General features: G+C 43.1%; 1 protein-coding gene across 2 annotated transcripts in view; it reads right to left on the reverse strand.

Annotated features, from left to right (window-relative positions):
* The window catches only part of OLFM2 (olfactomedin 2), a 976,052-nt gene that overhangs the window by 445,759 nt on the left and 509,065 nt on the right, over positions 1-21,228 (reverse strand). The window contains exon 1 of one of the 2 annotated variants that reach the window (XM_085600731.1): positions 1,021-1,450. The exons of the other annotated variant lie outside the window; for it this stretch is intronic. Coding sequence (XP_085456857.1) covers positions 1,021-1,149 — 129 coding nt within the window. The 5' untranslated portion in view covers positions 1,150-1,450. Of the gene's footprint in view, positions 1-1,020; positions 1,451-21,228 lie in introns of those variants that run through there. 2 annotated transcript variants of the gene reach the window in all.

Here is a 21,228-nt window from a genome sequence, read left to right on the forward strand (position 1 = left end):
GATTATTCCCTCTATATGTCTTCTTCAAGTTTCTCCCTTTCATCTCTCCAACTCCCTCCTCGCTTTAACCTGTTTCCTCCCCCTCTCTTTCATGTTGTCCCTCTCTCCCGCCCACCCTCCCCCTCGTCTCCTTTCCTATCTCCTCCTAGACTCCTTCTATCTCTCATATATATATTTCCATACGTCTCGCCTCTTCTCTATCCTTCATTCGTCCCCTCATTCTTTGTTTGATCAATCTACCCTGCCGCCTCCAGTCCTCCGCAGGTGCATCCGCTGTTCTATAATTACCTTTACCTATATGAGGGTTATCGTAAACCCCATATTAGACCACCTCATCCCATATGAAATGAGTTTTCAGGAGAAGAAGAAACCAGATTTCCGGTGATTCTGCAGATTCCGGTGATTCTGCAGATTGTAGCGCCTAGGGCCGCTTGGGCCGTAGAACGCGCGCTATATAAAAATACTGCTCATTCCGAGGACACAGACCTTACATGTGTATAGCACCTACGAGGCATCGAGGCAAGTCTATAGCTCGCGTGTTCGTAATTCCTCGCCTACCACACAGCAGCAGGTGTTCGAACTCACTGCCTCCTTCCGGCAGTATCACACAATTGAAAACGGCGATCTCAGATTTTTTTTCAATGTTTGTGGCGTGCATGGCACAGACATGTTTACAATTCTTCTACAGTGCTGCGTTCTGTTTATCTGGTGCTTTTACAGTGCTGCACGCCCTCTTCCTGCGGCTTCAACGCGCTTTCGCAGTGTCACCGCATTTGTACACATTAATGTGTAGGAATGCTTAAGGGATAGGAACTTACCAGGGAAACTGAGAGAAGTCTGGGGGGCTGGGGCAGAGTCAGTCACATGGGACTGGCTCAGCACAACCTTTTCGACGTATCCCGCAACGTCCCAATTTCTCTATTGCCCCAGCCCGTTTAACGCAAAGCGTAATAAAGCCTTAAACACAGTTCAAAGACTTGAGCAAACTGTAAATAAATGGTAAAATGCGGAGCGACTCACGATTTTCTCCGATGTCCCGGGACGGGTGCCGTTGAGCCCGACCAGGGAGGGCAGAGTCTGGGACATCCAGTTGGTCACCATTGCCATGGTACTGAGCACAGCTCCGATCTTCAGCAGCGGCACCGTCATGTCGCCCCTTGCTTCATCCCCCTCCGAGGGGCGCCCCCCTATTCTTCCGGAAACTTGCCACCTGCACCCTTGACCCCCTCCTCCTCCTCTTCGGTCTCCCCACTAGCCTTGCCCCATGCTTTCGCTCTTTTCCCACCCTGGAAGGGGTGGTCCCCAGGTGCCTTCTTCCTTCTCAAGAGGATGCTGCCAGGGATGAAGGGAGCCGGCTGCCCTGGTGCTGATGCTGCGGACTCTCAGAGAGATAGAGAGGGAGAGAGAGAGAGGGAGAAAGCGGGAGGGAGCTCTCCCCACAGTCTGCTCCTTCCCCTCCTCCCTCTCTACTGAGAGGCGTACAGCGATGGATGGGGAGGAAAAACAGCGCCCCCCCCCCCCCCCAAATAGCCTGCGCTCACTTACAGCCGAAGTGACGTCAGTCTGCTGCCGGTCAGGAGCAGGCACCAGCTTGGGGGCACTGGTCCCTCCAGGGAGGCGTGCTCTCGGGGTCAGCGGAGGAGCCCCCTCCTTCAGGCAGGGGTGTTCAGCCGAAATAATTCCCCTTGATGCGGCTGGTGCGCTCCGGCTTTCGAGTTTCAGAGGGCTTCCCTCTCACGCCATTCATGTCTGACATGACTAGAGCGTCCGTCATGGAAAACTGAGATGTACCGAGTGTTGGTCCGTTCCCGCTTTAAGGCGAAAACTAGGCTACACATTTTTATACCTAAAAAATGTGGGTGCAGATCAGTGGCGGCTGGTGACATTTGAAAGTGTTGGGGCGTTAAATTATGACAGTTCTGCACTGAGGGGAGCGAGCGTAGCGAGCCAGCCTAAACAACCTTCGGGGGTTCCGGGGTTCACCCCCGAGAACATTTTGAAAAAATAGAGGATAAATGGAGCATTTTCAAGCAAATATGAGGAAGCAGGAAGGTTATTAATGCAATACCCCCAGCAATGCCCCAGCCTCCTCCTTATGACCCCTATTACCCTCCCATCTCTCTCCTTTGCTTCTCTCCACCTCTCTCAAGGACCGGAAGAGCAGTAACACTTTAATCAGGTCCTCTGGAATTATGCAACAGGAAGTACCAAATTATGCAGCAGGGTTGACTACATTTTACAGTGTATTGCAGGGTAATATTTCATTATTATGTCACTTTCTGCACATGTTAACACTATGTGAAGGGCCATCCACTGTGCAGCAACATATTACTGCATTTTTAGTAACATTTGATCCTTTTTCTGATGGTTTTTGTTAAAATCTTCAATTTAGGCTGTAGATGATGGATTATATAGCTAAGGTATCAAATCCATAATCATAATGGGCCCATAAAATCCTCACTGGCATATCAAACCCTTGACTTCTCTGCGGAGAGATGTTCACATATATGTCAATTGTGATTTCTATTTTAGAAATAAGTGTGTGAAGGAGTAATATGCACATTCTGAAATATTGATTGCATAAAAACTAAAATTGTGTGTTTAAAGTTAAGGAAAGAGAGAGTGGGTGCATATGTGGTGACCATACAAGTGGTGCATGCAGGACTCAGTGAAAAACAGGTGAGGATGAGGAAAGAGATTACACAAGATTAAGGATTACAAAAAGAAGCAGAGAAAAAAAAGAGGCAACAAGTGGCTAACTGTGAAAGACTGCGGATGAAACCAGTGTGAAGAGAGAACAGGAGCGATCTGACACTCCGAAGACCAGAAGCCTTTTCACAGCTCTTGGTAATGGTTAATTACTGCTTTAATTTCCTTGTGAGAAAGTGTCACTCAGAGTGTCGTTCATTTGACAATAGAATGTCAATCATACGCAGGGCCACTGGAATTATGAGGCAAGGGAAGGTCAAATTATGCAGCAGGGTTGAGTAAATTATGCAGCAAGAAAAGTAAGTCATGCGGCATTATGCTCGGCAACAGCTGTTGCTGTGTTTTTACTAACTTTTGAACCGCTTGAGCTAGAAACAAGTTTTTTTGTTAAAATCTGCAGATTATGTAGCAGACTATGGATTATGTAGCAAAAGGGGAAAATCTACAATCATGCGGAAATCACTGCAGCCACAAAATCGCATAATTCCAATGGCCTTGCTCTTATGCACACTAAAACCACCAAAATGACACAATTGAGTAGTCTGCAAACTTGGCAGCTATGTTTCTGGTGCTTTGAATCAGTTTTAAAACCTTTTAGAGTTTTTAGTTGCTCAAATGGGTGCAATTTCTGAAATTTATACGTTTCCCATGTCTTCATAGTTTGTTTTCTGCTCGCGAGAAAGTGTCACTCATAGTCGTTGAATGTCACTAGTAATTACAATGAAAATGTCACACTAAAGCTGTCTTAAACCTTGGCAGCTATGGAATAGTCTTACAGAGAAGTAAACCCTATTAAGATTTTATTTTACATATTGATATGTAACGGAGTACGATGACATTCAACTCGTTTGTGACACGTTCTAACGATAGATAAATCTAATCTCACGACAACATACACATAATCTGTATACCTTACTTTCGTAATTGTCACAGCAAATGTGAAACACTTTAAATGTAATCATAGTAACAAGACATTATCACTTTCTTTCTCAGACAACACAAACTAAATTCACTTCGTTAAATTTGCCCACACACATACCTTAGGATAAACTTGGCAATTTACACAGACTTTTTAATGATGCATTAAACTTACTTCACAAATAGGAACAAGGTGAACAGTTGTTTGTTTATAATCGCAACACATACAAAATTAAAAAGCTCAGAACTGTGACGCTCACGCCCTAGAAACCATACCGAAATACTCCATTTCAAACAAACCTAATTTTTTGTTTTAAATTAAAACAACTTTCCCCAAGTCACTCGGTCACCTGTACCGAAGTAACGTTGACACACCTAGCACAGAAATAAAAAAAATAATAATAAAAGACTATTTCTTCCAACAACAAGAGCAGTCGCGGCTCGCAGTGAGTACTCGCGGGGGTGGGGGGCCGAGGGAGAAAATGTAAAAAATGAAAACTTACCTGACCGCCTCTCTCTGCTCCTCGTCCGCGTTGGCAATGGCGCCTCTTGGAACAGGACTGGAGTGACACACAACCCCTCAGCCAATCCTGGCGCTGCTGCAGTGCCAGGATTGGCTTAGGGCATGGTTGCTCTTTGCCCGCCGCCTGCCCATTAGGAGACCGAGGGGCTCCTAATGGGCATGTGCAAGCCTGTGGAAACGCAAGTGCGCATGACTGGGCACGGGTGAAAAATTCACTCCCCTTCCCCACTCATGCGCACTTGTGCTGCTGTCTGTCCCTGGCTGCTGGTCTGACAATGCATGTCAGTCAACATGACGTCGGACCGCCCACCCCCTTCAGACTCTGAAGGGGGTGGGCAGTCTGACGTCATGCTGACTGACATGATTGTCAGTTCTCCCTCGGCGATCTGAACTTAAGTAAACTAAGTTCAGAGACGCCGAGGGAGCTGTGGGCGCGGGCGGGGAGGCAACGCCCCAACGCCCCAATGGACGCACCGCCACTGGTGCTCAGTATATATATATATTGCAGATTTATATAGCACGAACTCAACCTGAAGGTATTGGAACGCTATACACGAGCACCAGTTACATTACACAAGGACACATTCCTTTTTGGTAGGCGCGGGGGATTATGTGATTTTCCCAGAATCACAGGGTGTGAAGCATCCATGCCGAGATTGAACCTGGCTCCCCAGCTCCAAAATCGGCAGCTCTGAACCTGAGGCCATATCGTCTCCTCTGTGGTTTCTGCAGACGAGATCCAATTTTTTCTACGGAATATGAGGAAGAAGTCGCTATTTAATGTCCCGTTTTGTGAAAGTTTCAGTAGCATGCAACGTGTTTTGTTATGTGATGTCAAGTTGTATTATATTGCCCTTTGCTAAATTTCGGTTTGCTATGGTGTTCAGGGCTATATTGTTTTTGTTATATTTCAGTATCTTATGATGTCAAATAACTTTGTGTCGCATGGTGCTAAGTTGCTTTTCTTTTGAGATATATTAAAAAATCTTATGGCCTCACGTGATATTTTTGTTGTTTTATTAAGTTTGTGTGGTAGGTTATTTTGTGTTAAATTCTGGTAGATTGTGTTTCAACATTTTATGTTTTGATATGTTATGTATTTTTGCAGCATTTCAGTAGGATATGTTGGCACACTATGTTGCATAATAATGTTGTGGGTTGCTTTTAGTTGTATTATGATTTTAAGGTACTCTATGTTATACTAGGTTGTCTGTTTTAATTGTTGTGTGTGTTTATACAGAGGTGCTCTCTCCGATAATGGCAGTAAAGCACATTCCCTAGGCCAGCAAGGGAGGTTTTTAGACACAGGTTACAGATGCACACATTAGGATATAAAACTGAGGTTGTTCATGCATGAAGTGAAATAGCAAAGCAGCAAATTAGGTTAGCATTAGCAACTGTACGCAAATGTAGGTCTGGATACAGCGGTGGCTCCTCCTCTAAGGCGGAGGTACGTCGCCCCACTGCTCACTGAGAAGTTCAAAATGCAAAAACAAAATGATAAAGCAACGTTATTTTAATTTTTTTTACCATATTGGCTCAGTTGGTTGGGGGCAGGGTTGGGCTGCTCAGAGCTGGGGGAGGAGTGGTGAGCACTTTCTAAGTGCGCATGACAGTTTTGCCAGCCATCTAGAGCCGGCCAAACAGTCTTGCACACTTAGCATGTTCTCCACCAGGCTGTATTGCGCAGTCTGGGTGGAGTACATGCACAACCTCCCAGTCCCTCTCTGAGTATCAAACACGGTACTCAGACCAATTACACACTGCTGTAAGGCAGCATTGTGATTGGCTAGGGGAGTCTGGAAGGCTGCGTGCTTCCTGCTTCCTGGAAGAGGACAGAGGAGAGGTGGCGGCACCAAGGTAAATCATTTTTTTATCCCCCTCCTCTTCCCCCGCCTCACCACCCTCGTTCGGTAGCAGCCGCTACTGCCTGGATATAGCTTTGAAATAGCATGTCTTGTATGTCAAAATATCAATGGCAGAAACAATCTGCTACTAAAATGACATGGGCAAAATATAGAGGCACAAAATATGGAGAATGTAAGTGTATATAGGGAAGTGAAAATGTACTATTCTAAAATATATATAAATGTGTGTGTAAGAGTCTGTGTGTGTGTATATATATATACACATATATATAACTATATGAATATATATATACATGCATACACATGCATATATATATGTTATAGCTAAGCTTAGATTTTACACACACAAAACCATAGAAATATAGCAGTTATAGTTACCTGGGCTAACTATAATGTATGCTTCACAATTCACTGCTTATCACCTCACATATTACATCACTCATGACAGGGTCAGTGACATCACTCATGAAATCCCTGATGACATCTTAAATGACATCACTGAGGACATCATCAAGTGAATGTAAGTGTTTCATAAAAGTTTCTGAGGCTTAAAGATATATACTATGCTACTGCATAAGTTAAATTACTATTCTCTCTGTACTGCAAATGAGTGATACTATTTTTAACATATGTAATCTAATCTGTAATCCTGTTTTTAAAGCTGATGAACTATTTACCAGTGAACTAGCCTCTACACTGACACATGTTCCCCTCCGATGTATGTGTATGGTAGTGTTTTGCGTCTGTCTAAGCTGTTTATTTAGACTTCACTCCACAGTGATGGCTGACATACTGACCAGTTTCCTTAGACCTCTGTCCTTTGTGATGAATGCCTGTAGTAGTAGATTGCAATCGATTTATCTGTTTACTAAGACCTTTCTCTAGGGTGATGGTTCGGAGTGATAGACATTTACAACAGACTGGCCTCTCCGCCCACACCTTTCTCCAGGATGAAATGTTATTTTACTAGTGGTTAGTGACACAGTGGACAGTCACTAATGCCTGTCTCTTGGTTGCATGCTTTAGTGGTTTGTGTAAATCTGACATTTGCTCTAAAACCTGTTTCCGGGTTCACAAACAGTGTTGTTGTGGTTTGCAATTGACTAGCCTATACGGTTAGACGTTTTACTTTGGTCATTAGTGTTTAGAGAAGCGGTTCCGAAGAGACAGGACTAGCCGCTAAGTACGGTCGCTTAGGTGATTGGTGAGTGTAGCAGTTGATAAAGTTACAGTGAGCTTGGTGCTGTATCTCTCTCACCTGTGTCGTCTTCTTATTTTCAAAAATGTAAACAGTGTTTTATGAAGTATATTGAAGTTTACTTTGCTGGATGAATTCATTTGCGATGTCATCAGTGGTGTCACTGACCTTGTCATGAGCAATGTAATATGTGAGATCATAAGCAGTGCATTGCTTGGGCATAACTTAAATTTAGCTCAGGTAACTATAACTGCTGAATTTCTATGGTTTTATGTGCGTAAAATCTAAGCCTAGCTATAATGTCTTTGTAACCTTTGGCTTTTTCAGTGAATTTCTAAGTTGTTTTAAATTCTATTTCCTAACTATAACGTCCCTGTAACCTTTGTTTTTTTCAGTAAATTTCTATGTTTTCCTAATGCTATTTCCTAAATATTACGTCCCTGTAACCTTTGTTTTTTTAGTGAATTTTACTGTTTAAAAAATATATAAATTAAATAACAATTTCAGCTATAATTTCAGTTTAGTAATATAAGTTCTTACAAGTTTATGAATTAATTTTATTCACACATTTATTCTTTTTATACATTTTAAAAGTAACAATTAACAAATCAAGGTAAGGTAACATGCAGTTTGTCTATAAATGCAATAAACCAAGTCTTTCTCAATTTTTTATTCATTTTTTGGATATGTGGATCCATCGCACTGCCACCGTGAATCACCCACGATTCCAGGGACACACCCAAACCTCAACTTCTCATTGGATACAGTAAGTCTCCACCAATGCACATTGCAAACCACACCCTAACTCAGTTATTTGAGGTTCATATCTTTCAGGAGACCAACTGAAAACCACAGCCCCATCCTGTTTTTTAGCTCTCCTTCAAAAGTATAGAGTTTTAAAGTCAGGATGTCTTCTGCTGAAGATAGAAGAGAAGGGGAAGAGCAGGACGAAGAAGAAGACTTACCACCCCAAAGAAGTTTTTTAAATGGGTTCTAGATCTGGGGATCCGCTGTGGATACACACAGGGCGCCACGCTGCGCACAGCAGTGGAACTGAGAATCCTCATGTGAGCAAAAAAAACTTTTCGCATAATTTATTCCCTTTGAGGGGTCCCTCACAGCCCCTTCCATCAGTCCAATGAGGTCAGGACACCACTAGCCTGACACCTTATATCTAATCCTACTTTATTTACCACCGGGAACCATGTCCCCATTCACAAAATGGCAGCCGCAACGTTTCTCTCAGGTTGCAGCCAGCCAATCATGGAATTGCTGTTGATGCATGGATCCGCATCTGTAGATATACACATATTTTTTCTTCAATAACTTCAAAACTACTGAAGAGCTTTATATCAAATTACAAAAAGCACTCTTTATGGACCAAGATCAAGCTGTCTGTCAAATTCAGTGTAATTCTGTTCAGCGATTCGGGCTCTAATCGTGTCTAAAATCCCTTATGGGAAATTGCATGGGGAAAATGTGTTTTGGAACACCCCCTTTTTCTTCGCCCCCACTTCACGAATCACCTTGAAACTTTCCAGACATCTGCTGAAGTAACTGGCAAACTAGTTTTGAAAAGTGAATGATGATTTGTTAAATGGAACCAAAGTTATTAGCAAAACAAAAAATACTTTTCCTATGGAAACTAGGTCCCAACTATAATTACCTATTGGCAACTGCCAGTAGGTGGTATAGATATACATATATCAATGTAGAACTGTGTGAGAACATGAATCATGCGCATAAAGGATGAGAGGTAGACAGGTATTTATTAAAGTGCTCCAGTCCTGTGAGTAGAGAGTACATTGTAATTCTTGACGTGGTAGTCCACATATGACACAATACACTCATCAATAAACTAACTGGAAAATTCACAGCATGAAATAGTCTATTCTGCGCATTCTGCAGTCACCCTATCCAGTTGAAGTGGAGCATTGCTATGGGGAGTTAGTACACGCCAAATGAAACTGCAGCGATGAAGCCTAATTTTTGACACAGAACAGGATATCATGCTACACCGCTTTACCCAAAGGGGTTATTTGAAGTTGGTTTTAGTCAAAGTCACCCAGAGGGTCAGGACACAGTTCAGGAACGAGATCCTGTTTGGACACAGTGGTAGGATCAAAAATGTCAATGCTGATAAATGCCCCAGACTGATCACCATGTTCAACAGAAAGTCAGTGGCACTATGTGGGATAACAGTCAAAGACTGTGATCTGCGTAATGTGACCCTATTATAGGAGTGTCCATGAGCATTCACCTAGTGGCGACCTCTAAATGTTACTTTTAAACCAACAATTTCACCTAAATATAATGGCAATTTAACTATTGCTTTTTCAGGGAATTTCTGAGTTAAAAAAAAGTACAGTCAAGTTCTACGTTTTTTAGAAAACGTATAGTAATATTTATTACCATACATAAGTATGCCAACCCATGCCACACAAGGCCTTAGACTATGTGCAGTGTTGGCTGCAGGGCCTGGCAACCCCCAGAGGGCCCACTGGGCACATGCAGGATTGCAGAAACTCAAAATATTTTTTTCTTTAAATTTGACCGTAGAGGGCAAGGTCCAGGGGGTCAGGGTACTCCTACCATGCCAAATTATACACTACTTTTTATTTATTTTCAGGACATGTGGCCTGAGTCCCTGTGTCCTAAAATGTCAGCTGCAACATTTCTCCTCCTGTTGCAGCCGGCCAATCACAGCAGGGGTGAAGTGGCAGATGAAAAGAACAGCCCACTCAGCCAATCACATCCATCTGTTATTTGAAGTTGTATGATTGGGGGACTCCTGCAAACTACCTTCAAACCCAACTGTCCAGATATTCACATACCTTGAATATTAATTTCCCAAAAACTACTGAACAGATCTACACAAAATGAAAAAAATATGCTTTCTTGGCCAAGAACTAGTTTTCTGCCAAATTTGGTGTAATTCTGTTCAGTTGTTTTCAAGGTATTGTTGATAAATTTTCCTATGGAAAATTGCGTGGAAAAATTGATTTTGGAGACCCCCTTTTTTTCTTGGTCTCATCCTGACAGAATGCCCTAAAACTTTCCAGGAAGGAGCTGAGGTGGATAAACTTTATTTTGTAAAGTTTCATGAAGATTCGTCAAACAGTGCTAAAATTATTAGCAAACCAAAAAAGCTCTTCCTATGGTAACTAGGTCATAACTATACTACTTTGAACAGATGCAGCAGCCAAGAAAAAGTGGGGTAGGGGCATTTCATGGGGATTTTGGCTGCAGTGGACACCACCCTCGGGGCTCAATGTATGGCTCCTGACTCCAGCAGGAGCAGCAATGCTCCTGCCGGGCAGGAGCATACTTTAGGTTTTGTACCCTGCCCGCAAGTGCAAGCAGACAATAATTTTTTCTTCCTCTGTGGGAGGAGAGTAACAATTTACCATACATGTTGCTGGAACCCACCGGAACCTATGATGGGGACTGGCCAGAGAGCTGGCAGGGGCAGCATGGGCCTTGAGGCTGCCCCCACAGCCCAAACATATCTGGAACATGTGAGGGCCCTGGTTGGCACCAGGCCATCCATTAAAAAAGAAAAGTGTGAAGCTCTAGCAAGGAAGCCAGCAAGGAATGTGGGTGCCGCAGGTGGGCCCTGGGATGACCACCAAAATAGCAAAAAGTGGCCAGCTCCCTGCAGGGGCTCATTTATTATTCATTGTTCTGCAAATTTGCACCCCATAATGCCATTTGTGGGCTTATTTGTTAATTAACTAATTTCATGCATAGTGGTGCCCCAATTTGGGCGGAGTCACCACCAGCATGTTTTGTAAGTGCTGTAGGGGACTGCAGGAAGTTAAGCAGCACCCCAGATATATAAAAAGATTAACCCTGTGTGTCCTGTTGTCTATATAACACGATGCCAGGAAAATGTGATCATTTGTTTAGGCATTCCCAGGGTGGAACTTTTGCTCTTCAGATTGGAACAGCTGGGACTCCTTGTGGTTGACCTTATGGCTGAATTATGTAGCTTGATGAATGTAAAATAAATAGTCTTATGCTTGTTTAATATTGTTTTGATTGCATATGTTTTCTTTATATGTTTATTGACAAGCATTGCAATGATAACTTGACAAAACCACTAGGCTCGCCTTTTATAGATTGAAAGTGCCTCACAAAAAAAACATATAAATTTACTGGAAAAAAACCAAAAGATAAAGTGACAGTTACAATTAGGTATTCAGAAAAACGTTAGAAATTCATTAAAAAAAGTTTAAAGTGACGTTATAGTTTAGTGTCAATGCCAGTTGCAACATAACATTTTAATAAAAAAATAAAAAACAGAAATTCACAAGCTATTGTTAATTAAAGCAACTATATATCTTGACCCTTGTAGACAATAAAGCTCACTCCTTTGCCATGGACTGCTTAGACCCTCACACCCTGAGTTCCACAGCCACAGCCCATGCTCTACGTCTAACCCCACATCGTGCATGGCAGAAAGCTTTGCCCAGCAGGGGTTGGCTGCCCGGTCACAGCCAGGCCCTGTACACAACTCCACGCTCTGCATGCCGACGGCCATGTACAGCATGGGGTTGGTTTTTGAAGGTATGGTAAAAACATTAATTCATAATAATAAAAAAAACACAAAGAATTTGGTTGGATTTTTTTTTAAAGTGAGGTTATGCTTATGTACATGTGATAAATTGGGTTGTTGGTTGAGGGGCATGAAACCCTACTCAAGCTACAACTACAATTTTTGTCAAGGTGAATGACAAATTTCACTAAATTAACCCTCTGGTAGCCTGGCACAAAATCAGTCAGGCTTAACTTAGAGGCAATCTGCAAAGTATTTATGCTGCGCTTAAACAGTAACAAAGTGAAAACACAGCAAAAGAAAAGCCCCACACCAATTTACATAAGCAGAGTCAATTTTAATAAATTATATGACAAAAAAATGACAACAATTCCATCAGTAGAACTGGAGTTATGAATTTTTAAATGCTTAGGTAAAAAATGGAGCATAAAATCACACAGCGCCAACTGTGGTTCTGTAGTTGCACTAGACCAGGAAAAAGTCACAAGTTCGGGCCTACCACGACAGAGCACGGGCCAGATACAGGGACAAGGCTAGGCCTGTTGATAATAGTACCTTATGTCCTTGATGCTGGTGTTGTGGCACACAGCAACAATTCCAATGAGTGATGCAGGATCTTGCGTTGAGTTGCATTGCACTGCTTCAGTTCAGATAAGGAGCTGTGAGGGCCACAATATGAAGTCCTGGCTCAAATTGACTTGCGCTGTGTTGGTTTCATTGGGAAGCTTTCAGGGCTGCATTGGGTTGCCTCTCACTGCATCAGTTCTGATTTGGACCACAGCTGGGCTGGCATAGCACCTTTATCCCCCCTTGCAAGGGTCCAAGACTGGGGAGTAACCACTTGTGGGGCTAGGACTCACAACAGGCAGAGTCCAGACACTGGGTTCAAGGATGTTGAAGCTTGTTGTGCCACTATAGCTCAGAACAGGAGGCCAGCCAGGTAGCCCTTAGAGTCAGTCTGGTGGTCCTGGGTTCACAGTGCAGGTTCAGTCCTTCTTCCTTAAGTAGCGGGACAGCAGAACATTTCCTCTTTCAGGCAGGGTAGCAGAGCCGCTGGGCAGTCCTTCATGCAGCAGAGCAGCAGGGCAGATGACCAGTCCTTCTTCTGAGTCTTCTATAGGTCCAGAAGTGATCTCAAGCGTGGGTCAGAGGGTCTCCTTTTTATATCTGATGCCAGCTTTGAAGTGGTAGAAGCTTCTGGAGTTTTACCCTACTGAGGTATCTGGAATTTCCTTCCTCCCTGCCCTGGCCCAAATCTGTCTGGAGCCACAATTGCTAGTGACAAGTCCTTTGTGTTTGAGCTGGGCCAGTGCCTCTGAAGTGCAAGTGTGGTAAGTAACAGCTCGGACCCCAACCCTGTCAGAGATGGCCCATCCTGTCAACACGCAGACCTGCTATTGTGATGCTGTCTGGGGGAATGCACAAAGACCAGCTGCTAACTATGCCTACTCATGTGACCTAGGAAGTGGGAACACGCTGCAGGAACTAAATAGAACAAGAAAATGCCAACTTTCTAAAAGTGGCATTTTCAGAATTGTAACTTAAAATCTGACTTTGCCATAAAAAAGCATTTTAAATTATGATTCCTCAGACATCAAGCATGACTTTCCTACCTACCCCCCATCAAAATGTATCGCTTATTAAATGTAATAAGTTAATGCAATGTTATCCAATGGGACTGGTAAGCCACACAATAGTGAGAAATGGATCTTCAGGGTTATTGACTATCGGGACATGTAAAACTACACGACCAACTTTTAAATTACAATGCACCCTGCCAAAAAAGCTGTCTATGGTCTACCTTAGGAGTAAATTGTATGTATTAAAAATTGAGTTTTAACCCTTCTAAGGGGTTATTTGTGCCAAGTCAAATTGGCAGTTTACAACTGCCAACAGGCTGCAATGGCAGACCTGAGACATGTTTTAAATGGATATTTAAGTGGTTTGTACAATCAGTGGTACAGGCCACGAATAGCATTTAATGTACAGGCCCTGGGTACATATTGTAGCACTTTACTAAGGGTTTGTAAGGAAATTAAATAGGCTAATTAGGTGAAAGCCAATTTTACTATGTTTAAAGGAGAGATCACAAGCACTTTAGCACTGGTTAGCAGTGGTCGAGTCATAAAATCCAACAAAATTGGGTAAAAAAAAACAGGAGGGTGAAGTCGAAAGGTTTGAGGATGACCCTGCAGAGACAGCTAAGTCCAACAGTATGGTTTATATTAAACAAACCTTAGAAAGTCACTGAAGAAAAACAAAGGTTAAAGTTACAATATAGAGAGGTTAAAACCTCAGTCACAACATAACTTTTTTAACTTAAAAAACAACTGAAATTCACCAGGTAACTGAAGTACCTATAACTTGTGCTATGAAGAAACTATTACTCACACCCTCACCATGCACTGCTGGCACCCTCAAATGTTACAACACTGATGACAAGTACAATGACAGCATTAGTAATATCACTGTTGACATATGAAATGGCATAATTTGAATCACTGTGGATGGTGGGGATGCGTACCTTCCCCTATTGCTCCTAAAGAACTGATATTGGTCCCCCACATTTCCCCTCACATCCTTCACAAGTGACAAAAGCACTGCCACGCATGGTGCGCCAGGAGAGGGGGCAATTACTACTAGTGCAAACAGGTAAGGAATTGCTTTCGGATGGGGGTCACACTAGGAGCAGAAAAGAATATCTGAGGTTATTAACACATGGTTTAGAAGACGGTCAGCGTGAGAGGGGACAAGAAAACTGTAAGAACATAGAAGGGAGTAGAATACAGCAAAGCAGAAGGATCTCCCACCCCAGATAGGCAACAGCAAGTACTGTGAGCCCCTTCTTACAAGATACGCACTTCTGCACCCATTAATGGAGTTATAGTGTTGTTCTGAGATCGGGAACTATGGGGGCAAATTATCCTTATAAACTGGACACTGAATCACCCCCTCCTGTTCACATAGGAGTGAGAACACACTGCTCCTGCAGACGTTGGACTGTGAGGAAGTAGACAGTTCCAATCTATTGGCCAGGACAGCGGGGCAAGAACCATCAGCAAAGTAAGATGGAACAATGTATGTTTGTGTGCACTAGACCTGCGAGCAAGCACCTCCTCTGAAACAATGAACAACACCTCAGATGGCACAAGAGTGGATAAGTAAGGACCAGAGTCATCTTTGAAGGATACGATGCTTGCCATACATGAGGTCAAAATTAGCCTTGGAACTAAAATAGAATCTGTCACCATCTCCTTAGAGCTGACTTTGTGAAAATGAATAATAGACTACCATGCAATAAACTGACATTAACCTCAGTAGGAGCTGAATCCAAGGTGTTAAGGAATAGAGGGAAGACTCCAGAAGGACCACACAACAGTGCAGGCTAGGCTGGAGGACTAAGAGGGAAGATTTATGGAGCCTTCATCCCGCATCCAAGGCCAGGAGCTCTACCATGCATGATCATTGGCCTAATTTTCAATCATCAAGACCGGAACACTATATTACAAGCAGCAAGGTCTGTTGCAGTATGAGAATGCAGAAATCAGGATTTCTTTCAGACTTGAATTGAAAGATCGAGAGAATAAGGTGCAGCTTTGGAATGGTCAAGAGAGTGCTGTGGGCAAGGGACTTTAAATATATGATGCTGTTCCCAGCATGGCTGATCATCATTTAAGGGGAAAGACCTTAAACTTTCCAACAGCGGAAGAAGCCTGGAAATGTATGTGAGGATGGAGACCTACCAGAAGGAGATGATAAACCGCAAGACTGAGTAAGAGAAATACCACCCCCAGAAGGGCAGTGGAGGAGGCTATAGGGGACAGTAGAAATCACAAATGGTGCTGATGGCACCAACAGTGTTGCTGCATGCAGAACGAATATCAGAGAATAAAACAGGCACTCAACAGACTTATTGCAAGAAAGTGAGAGATAAAGGTCCTCTCTGAAACTCGGGTGATGTGGGATTCTGGCGATGAGCTACTAAAGTGACTATGGCCAGAGACAGGTTTAAGTTGGAAGAGCACCTTTGGAGACTGGCCTATTGTCACTATGAAAGCTAGAGGAAACACAACATTTAAAGAAAGCCGAGAGCTCTACAATTGTAAACTATGAATGAGGAGATAGGGCAAAGCAGCAACAGGCATTCTACATTGGGGACGACAGTCACTCTGCAAGTTGGGACCACAGGCAGTTAGAAGTCTGCAGTGAAAGGATTCGTAGACAGGGGAGTTGGGAGGGACTACTGGACTTGTTTCATTCTGTGTCTCTACAGCCATCTGACACCATATACCATAAATATGGGAACAAACAGAGAGGTAGAGAAAGATGAAGGAGGACTAAAATCAGACCAAGTGTTAATGGTGAACACCCCGAAGACATAGGGTGGGCCCAGCCAGATATTTTGTCGGGAAAATGCTAATTGCCTAGGAAGCAAAATTAAAATGGGGTTCGTTTTTTAATACCTCAAAAGGCACAAACCAGACATTGTCGTGCTTCAAGTGAGGACTTTCATGACCTGGAATGTGGGGGATACAAACCAATGGACCACCACAGCTTCATGAAGGACTCGAAGGGTGTTGGGAAACTTCTTAGAAAGATAGCACCCTTTACGTCACAGCAGACATGGACTGATGCCCAAGGAGGATATGATCAACAATGGAAAAATACGGAACTTCTGTTCCATACACCTTTTTCCCAAACCCAACTCCGCAGTTAAAGATGCAGTTGGATCTCTGTTGTTATAAATGTCAGAGGGCATACTGGCTGGGGACCTCAAGTTAGTTCTGTGGAATAACCTAAACAGGAGCTACCCATTAGGGAAAAAGGGGATGAGACGCTCAGTAGATATCCTGGGGCAATGGTACTAACGGACACCTGGCTGGCTGTATTCCTTCTACCCCGGGCACATAATCATCTGACACCCTGGAGAGGCCCTACATGCTTAAGGTCCTGGCGAGGATGGAATTTGGGCCCAATTTACATAGCAAGCTAAATTGCTGTACCAGATGCCAATGGTGAGGATGAGGGTTAATGGCAGATGCTCCAACCCATTACAGCTGAAGCGAGTAACTAGATGGGGTCCCCTTTGCCCTCATGATACTTGCTTTGGCACTAGAGCCCTTGTCATTTTGGTTTTGTGAGTATCTCTTAGTGCAATGAGTGGGAGGTACATAGTAAGAGACAATCTTTCTTTACGAGGACAATGTTTTTTTCTATGTGGTGCAGCTTGAGGTGACACATAATAGACTCCAACAGATTTTTGCAGACTTTGGTAAATATTCAGGGTACAGGAACAATTGGAAAAAATCCCTACTGTTTCCTCAGAAAAAATGGTCTCCACATCAATTCCCCGAATGCCCATTGACTGTGTGCTAGTGAGTTTTCAAGTACCTGGGAGTATACATAACCCGAGACCCGTAGGAATTCCTCCACCTGAACCTGTACACTTTATTAGAGAAAATTAAAAAATCATGTGAGACATTGGTGGTCATTTCCATTGTCTTTGCTAGGTCGGGCGGTCATGTGCAAGATGACCACCCTACGCAAGCCTCTCTATACCCTTCAAAACGCTCCAGAAAAACAAATGGACTGTTACATTTAGGCTGAAAATTAAATTTACAAATACAGAAGATGCCCTACAAAATTAGAACAAAAATGTGGCAACCATGAAAACATTATAGAATAACATTGTAATTCAATAAGAAAAAGAAGACTCTATTGCTGCAAGGCCCTTCATTGGTGTTGTGATGCGGTGTCAGGTGGACAAGGGTGCACAGGGAAAATGCAACAAGGAAGAATTGAGATATATTTTTTCTCCCTGGTTAATAATATGCAATGTCTCCCACAAGACAGCTTGAGTAACTCCTAAGATTTTGCATCATTTTTCACAATGTGAAATTGCACAAATTACATAAATTTTGTGAGTAAAATAGAAATTTTCCCACAGTCTTGTGAGTAGCTCACATGTACATTACTGTAAACTCTCCCAGCTGCCCATTTACAAAGCATATTATTATTTCTGGTCTTATGGTGGTGCAATGCATTTCTGAGAGTGGGGAAAAGGTTCATGCACTGTTCCCTTCACCAACAACACACCTCTAAAAACAAGTAATGTAATAGTTGCGTCTCATGTATTTCTTTAAAAGGTTACAGCAAAAAAGTACTCATTTCAACATCCTCCAGTTTAGTTCTAAAGTGAAATGTGTTTGCCAAAAATATGGTGGCGCTCTCTGAATTCAGTAGTTCATGGGGAACGTTAGCTCTCTACTGTACATTACAGTGTATTAGACCTAGCATCCTTGGCATGGTTTCCCTAGAAATGTTGCCTCCTGACCTCCTGTTTTGTTGACTTCATTTCTGCTGACTTTAGGATTCTGGGCACTTTGCCACTGTTAACCAGTGCTAAAGTGCATATGCTCTGTACTGTAAACATGGTAACATTGGCTTATCCACAATTGGCATATTTAATTAACCTATAAATCCTTAGTAAAGTGCACTATTATGACCAAGGCAAGTCAACTACTAGTGGGTCTGCAGCATTGATTGTGTCACCAACTCAGTAGCCCTTTTAACATGACTCAGGCCTGCCATTACAGAGCCTGTGTGTGCAGTTTTAAACTGCTATTTTGATGTGGCAAGTTAAACTACTTGCCAGGCCCAAACCTTCCCTTTTATTACACATAAGTCACCTCTAAGGTAAGCCCTAGGCAGCCCCATTGGCAGCGTCAAGTGTATTTAAAAGGTAGGACATGTACTTTTGAGTTTTAAATGTCCTATTAGTGGAAAAACTGCTAATTTTGTTTTTCACTCCTGCAAAGTGTATCTTTCCCAGAGGTTAACATGGAGATTTCCTTAATTCATCTTTTAAGTGTAATTTTTTGAATTGGGAGCAGATATAGATCTGGAGTTTGGTGTTTCTGAACTCACAATTTAAAAACACAACTTAAGGTGAAGTTGGTTTTTAAGTTGAAAGTCTGAAATGCCACTTTTAAAACGTTGGCATTTTCTTACTTTAATGTTTATGTGCCTCTGCCTGTCTCTGAATACATGTCTATGTTAGGGTGACTGCTGGGCTTTGTGCACTCCCTCTAGACAGTCACACAAAGTGAGCTGGGGTGTGACATTTGCATCATGATGGCCCATCACCAGGCTGATGGGCCTTCCTGAGGTAGATTGGGAGGGAGGAGCTGACATTTGCACCTAAATAGGGCTGTGCCTGTCCCCATGCAAAGATCTCCACACCCCCTGTAGTGTGTGTGGAGCCAGACCAGGAAAGGCAGGTATCTTGTGATCTTCAAAGGCCTCTTTGATGTCTCCCCCCACTTCAAAGGCACATTTGGGACCCTAAAACCACCAGATGAGAATTCTACTGGAACCAAGGACATTCTGGCTGGAAGAAGAACTGCAGTGCTGCAGGAGGGACTTCCGTTTTGCTACTTGCTCTACTGTGTTGGCCTGCTGCCTGCTGATTGCTGTGCTGAAGGAGGGACTGCCACTTTGCAACTTGCCTGGGAGTGAGAGGGACTGGACCTGCTCTCTACATCCTTGAACCCAAGTTACTGCAAGGGCTTGCTAACTTACCTCCTTTTCTCAGAAGTCCCAGGGACACAAATTTCTTCCTGTTACTCTGCTGGTGCTGCTGGACTCTGGAATCTGTGAGTCCTGAGGTACCCCCTCCAGCCATGGGCCTCAGAAGTGGGTTCTGCAGCTGATTTCTGCAAAAATCTAAACATTACCTCAACTGCATGATCATTTTCATTGCATCGCCCTTTGATGCTGACGCAGAGGCTGCTTGACGATGGAGAATCCACATTCAGCATGGATCGACAACGACACTCAGCACGGATTCATGATGCATTGCATTCACTTCAATGGAGCTCGACGATTATACAAGACCACCTTGGCGCAGCTGACGATGAAGCAGAAGACTCTTGATGTTGACAATAGCTCCATCCAAGGTACTTCTTCAGTTGGACCTGTCTGGGTCCTGTAGCCGACCTGTTGCAGATCACAGTCTGCCTGAACTTTGGATTTGCACTGGTCCCTCACTAACCTTTTGACTGTTAGTGACTTCTAAGCACTGTTTTCACATTCAATCTTTAAACATTTATATCTCAAGTTCTACTTCTTGGATTTTTGTTGTTATGGTCTTGTTTTAATCTGCTAAATATTCTCTATTTTGTTTTACATTGGTGTGGAGTCTTTTGTGGTGTTTTGATTGAGTTACTGTAATTTAAGTGTTGCACATATACTTTACGCATTGTCTCTCAAGTCGAGCCTGACTGCTCTGTTCCAAACTACCAGAAGGTGAGCACAGGTTAATTTAGTTTGTGTATCTGACTTACCCTGACTAAAGTGGTGGTCCCTACTTTGACAAGGTGCATACCTCTGCCAACTAGAGACCCCATCTCTAACACAAAGGTCTTACCTTTTTGATTTTTCCTTAATTTCATTGGCATTTGCTTCCTTCATAACTCTTAGCGCAGGACAGCTATTATACTAAGATTAGTTTCAAAAGCCAGGCAAGGCAACTTATGGCTGTTGAGCATCTCTGAAGATGCCAGTTTTTGACAAAGTTCCTGTTAGAGGCTAAGGGTCAGATGTACAAGGCTTGCATTTTGCGACTCGCAAATTGTGTGGCTTTGTGACTCGCAATTTGCAAGTCGCAAAATGAAACATACAACAGTGTCACAGACACTGTTAGCGATTCCCAATGGGGTCGCAAATTGCATGTCTTTTCAATATTTATGAGGCAAGAGCAATTTGCGACCCCATTGGGAATGGCTAGCACTCCCAGGGATGGTCGCCTACTGGGGTCAGCAGACCACCATATCTGGGACTGCTTTTTACATAAAGCAGTTTTTTAAAAAATGCAGCCCGTTTTCCCTAAAGGAAAACAGGATGCATTTAAAAATAAAAAATAAAACTTTTCAGGTTAATTTGGTCCCTGGGACCACTGACTGTTCTTACATTTTTTTTCTCGCACCCATTCACAAAGGAGAAGGGGCCCCCTGGGGACCCCTTTTCCTGTTAGCGAATGGTTTACCACCTAATTGAAGTAGGTGGTAAACTGCGACTGCAAATGCGGTCGCAAAACAATGGTACATATCATTTGGACTCGCTATTAGGAAAGGATGCCCATGGCATGCCCCTTACAAATAGCGAGTCGCAAACGCTATTTTGCAAGTCTGTGACTTGCAAAATAGCGTTGGTACATACCACCACCATTTATTGCGGTCGCAAAAGTGTTGAATACACTTTTGCAACTGCAAAAAATGGTCGTACATCTGGCCCTAGATCAATTGCAGCACTGCAGATGTTGAGGGAAGTATCCTTGTGTTGTTTGTACTCCAAGCACCTCCTTAGTCAGAGTTTCAATATATTGTGAGAGATGTGGGCTAGATGTTTGATAGTGGATTGAAGGAGGCTTATTTCTAAGTCTGAGCGCCTGTCC

The sequence above is a fragment of the Triturus cristatus genome, chromosome 4_2 (assembly GCF_964204655.1).
Source record: "Triturus cristatus chromosome 4_2, aTriCri1.1, whole genome shotgun sequence".
Lineage (NCBI taxonomy): Eukaryota > Metazoa > Chordata > Amphibia > Caudata > Salamandridae > Triturus > Triturus cristatus.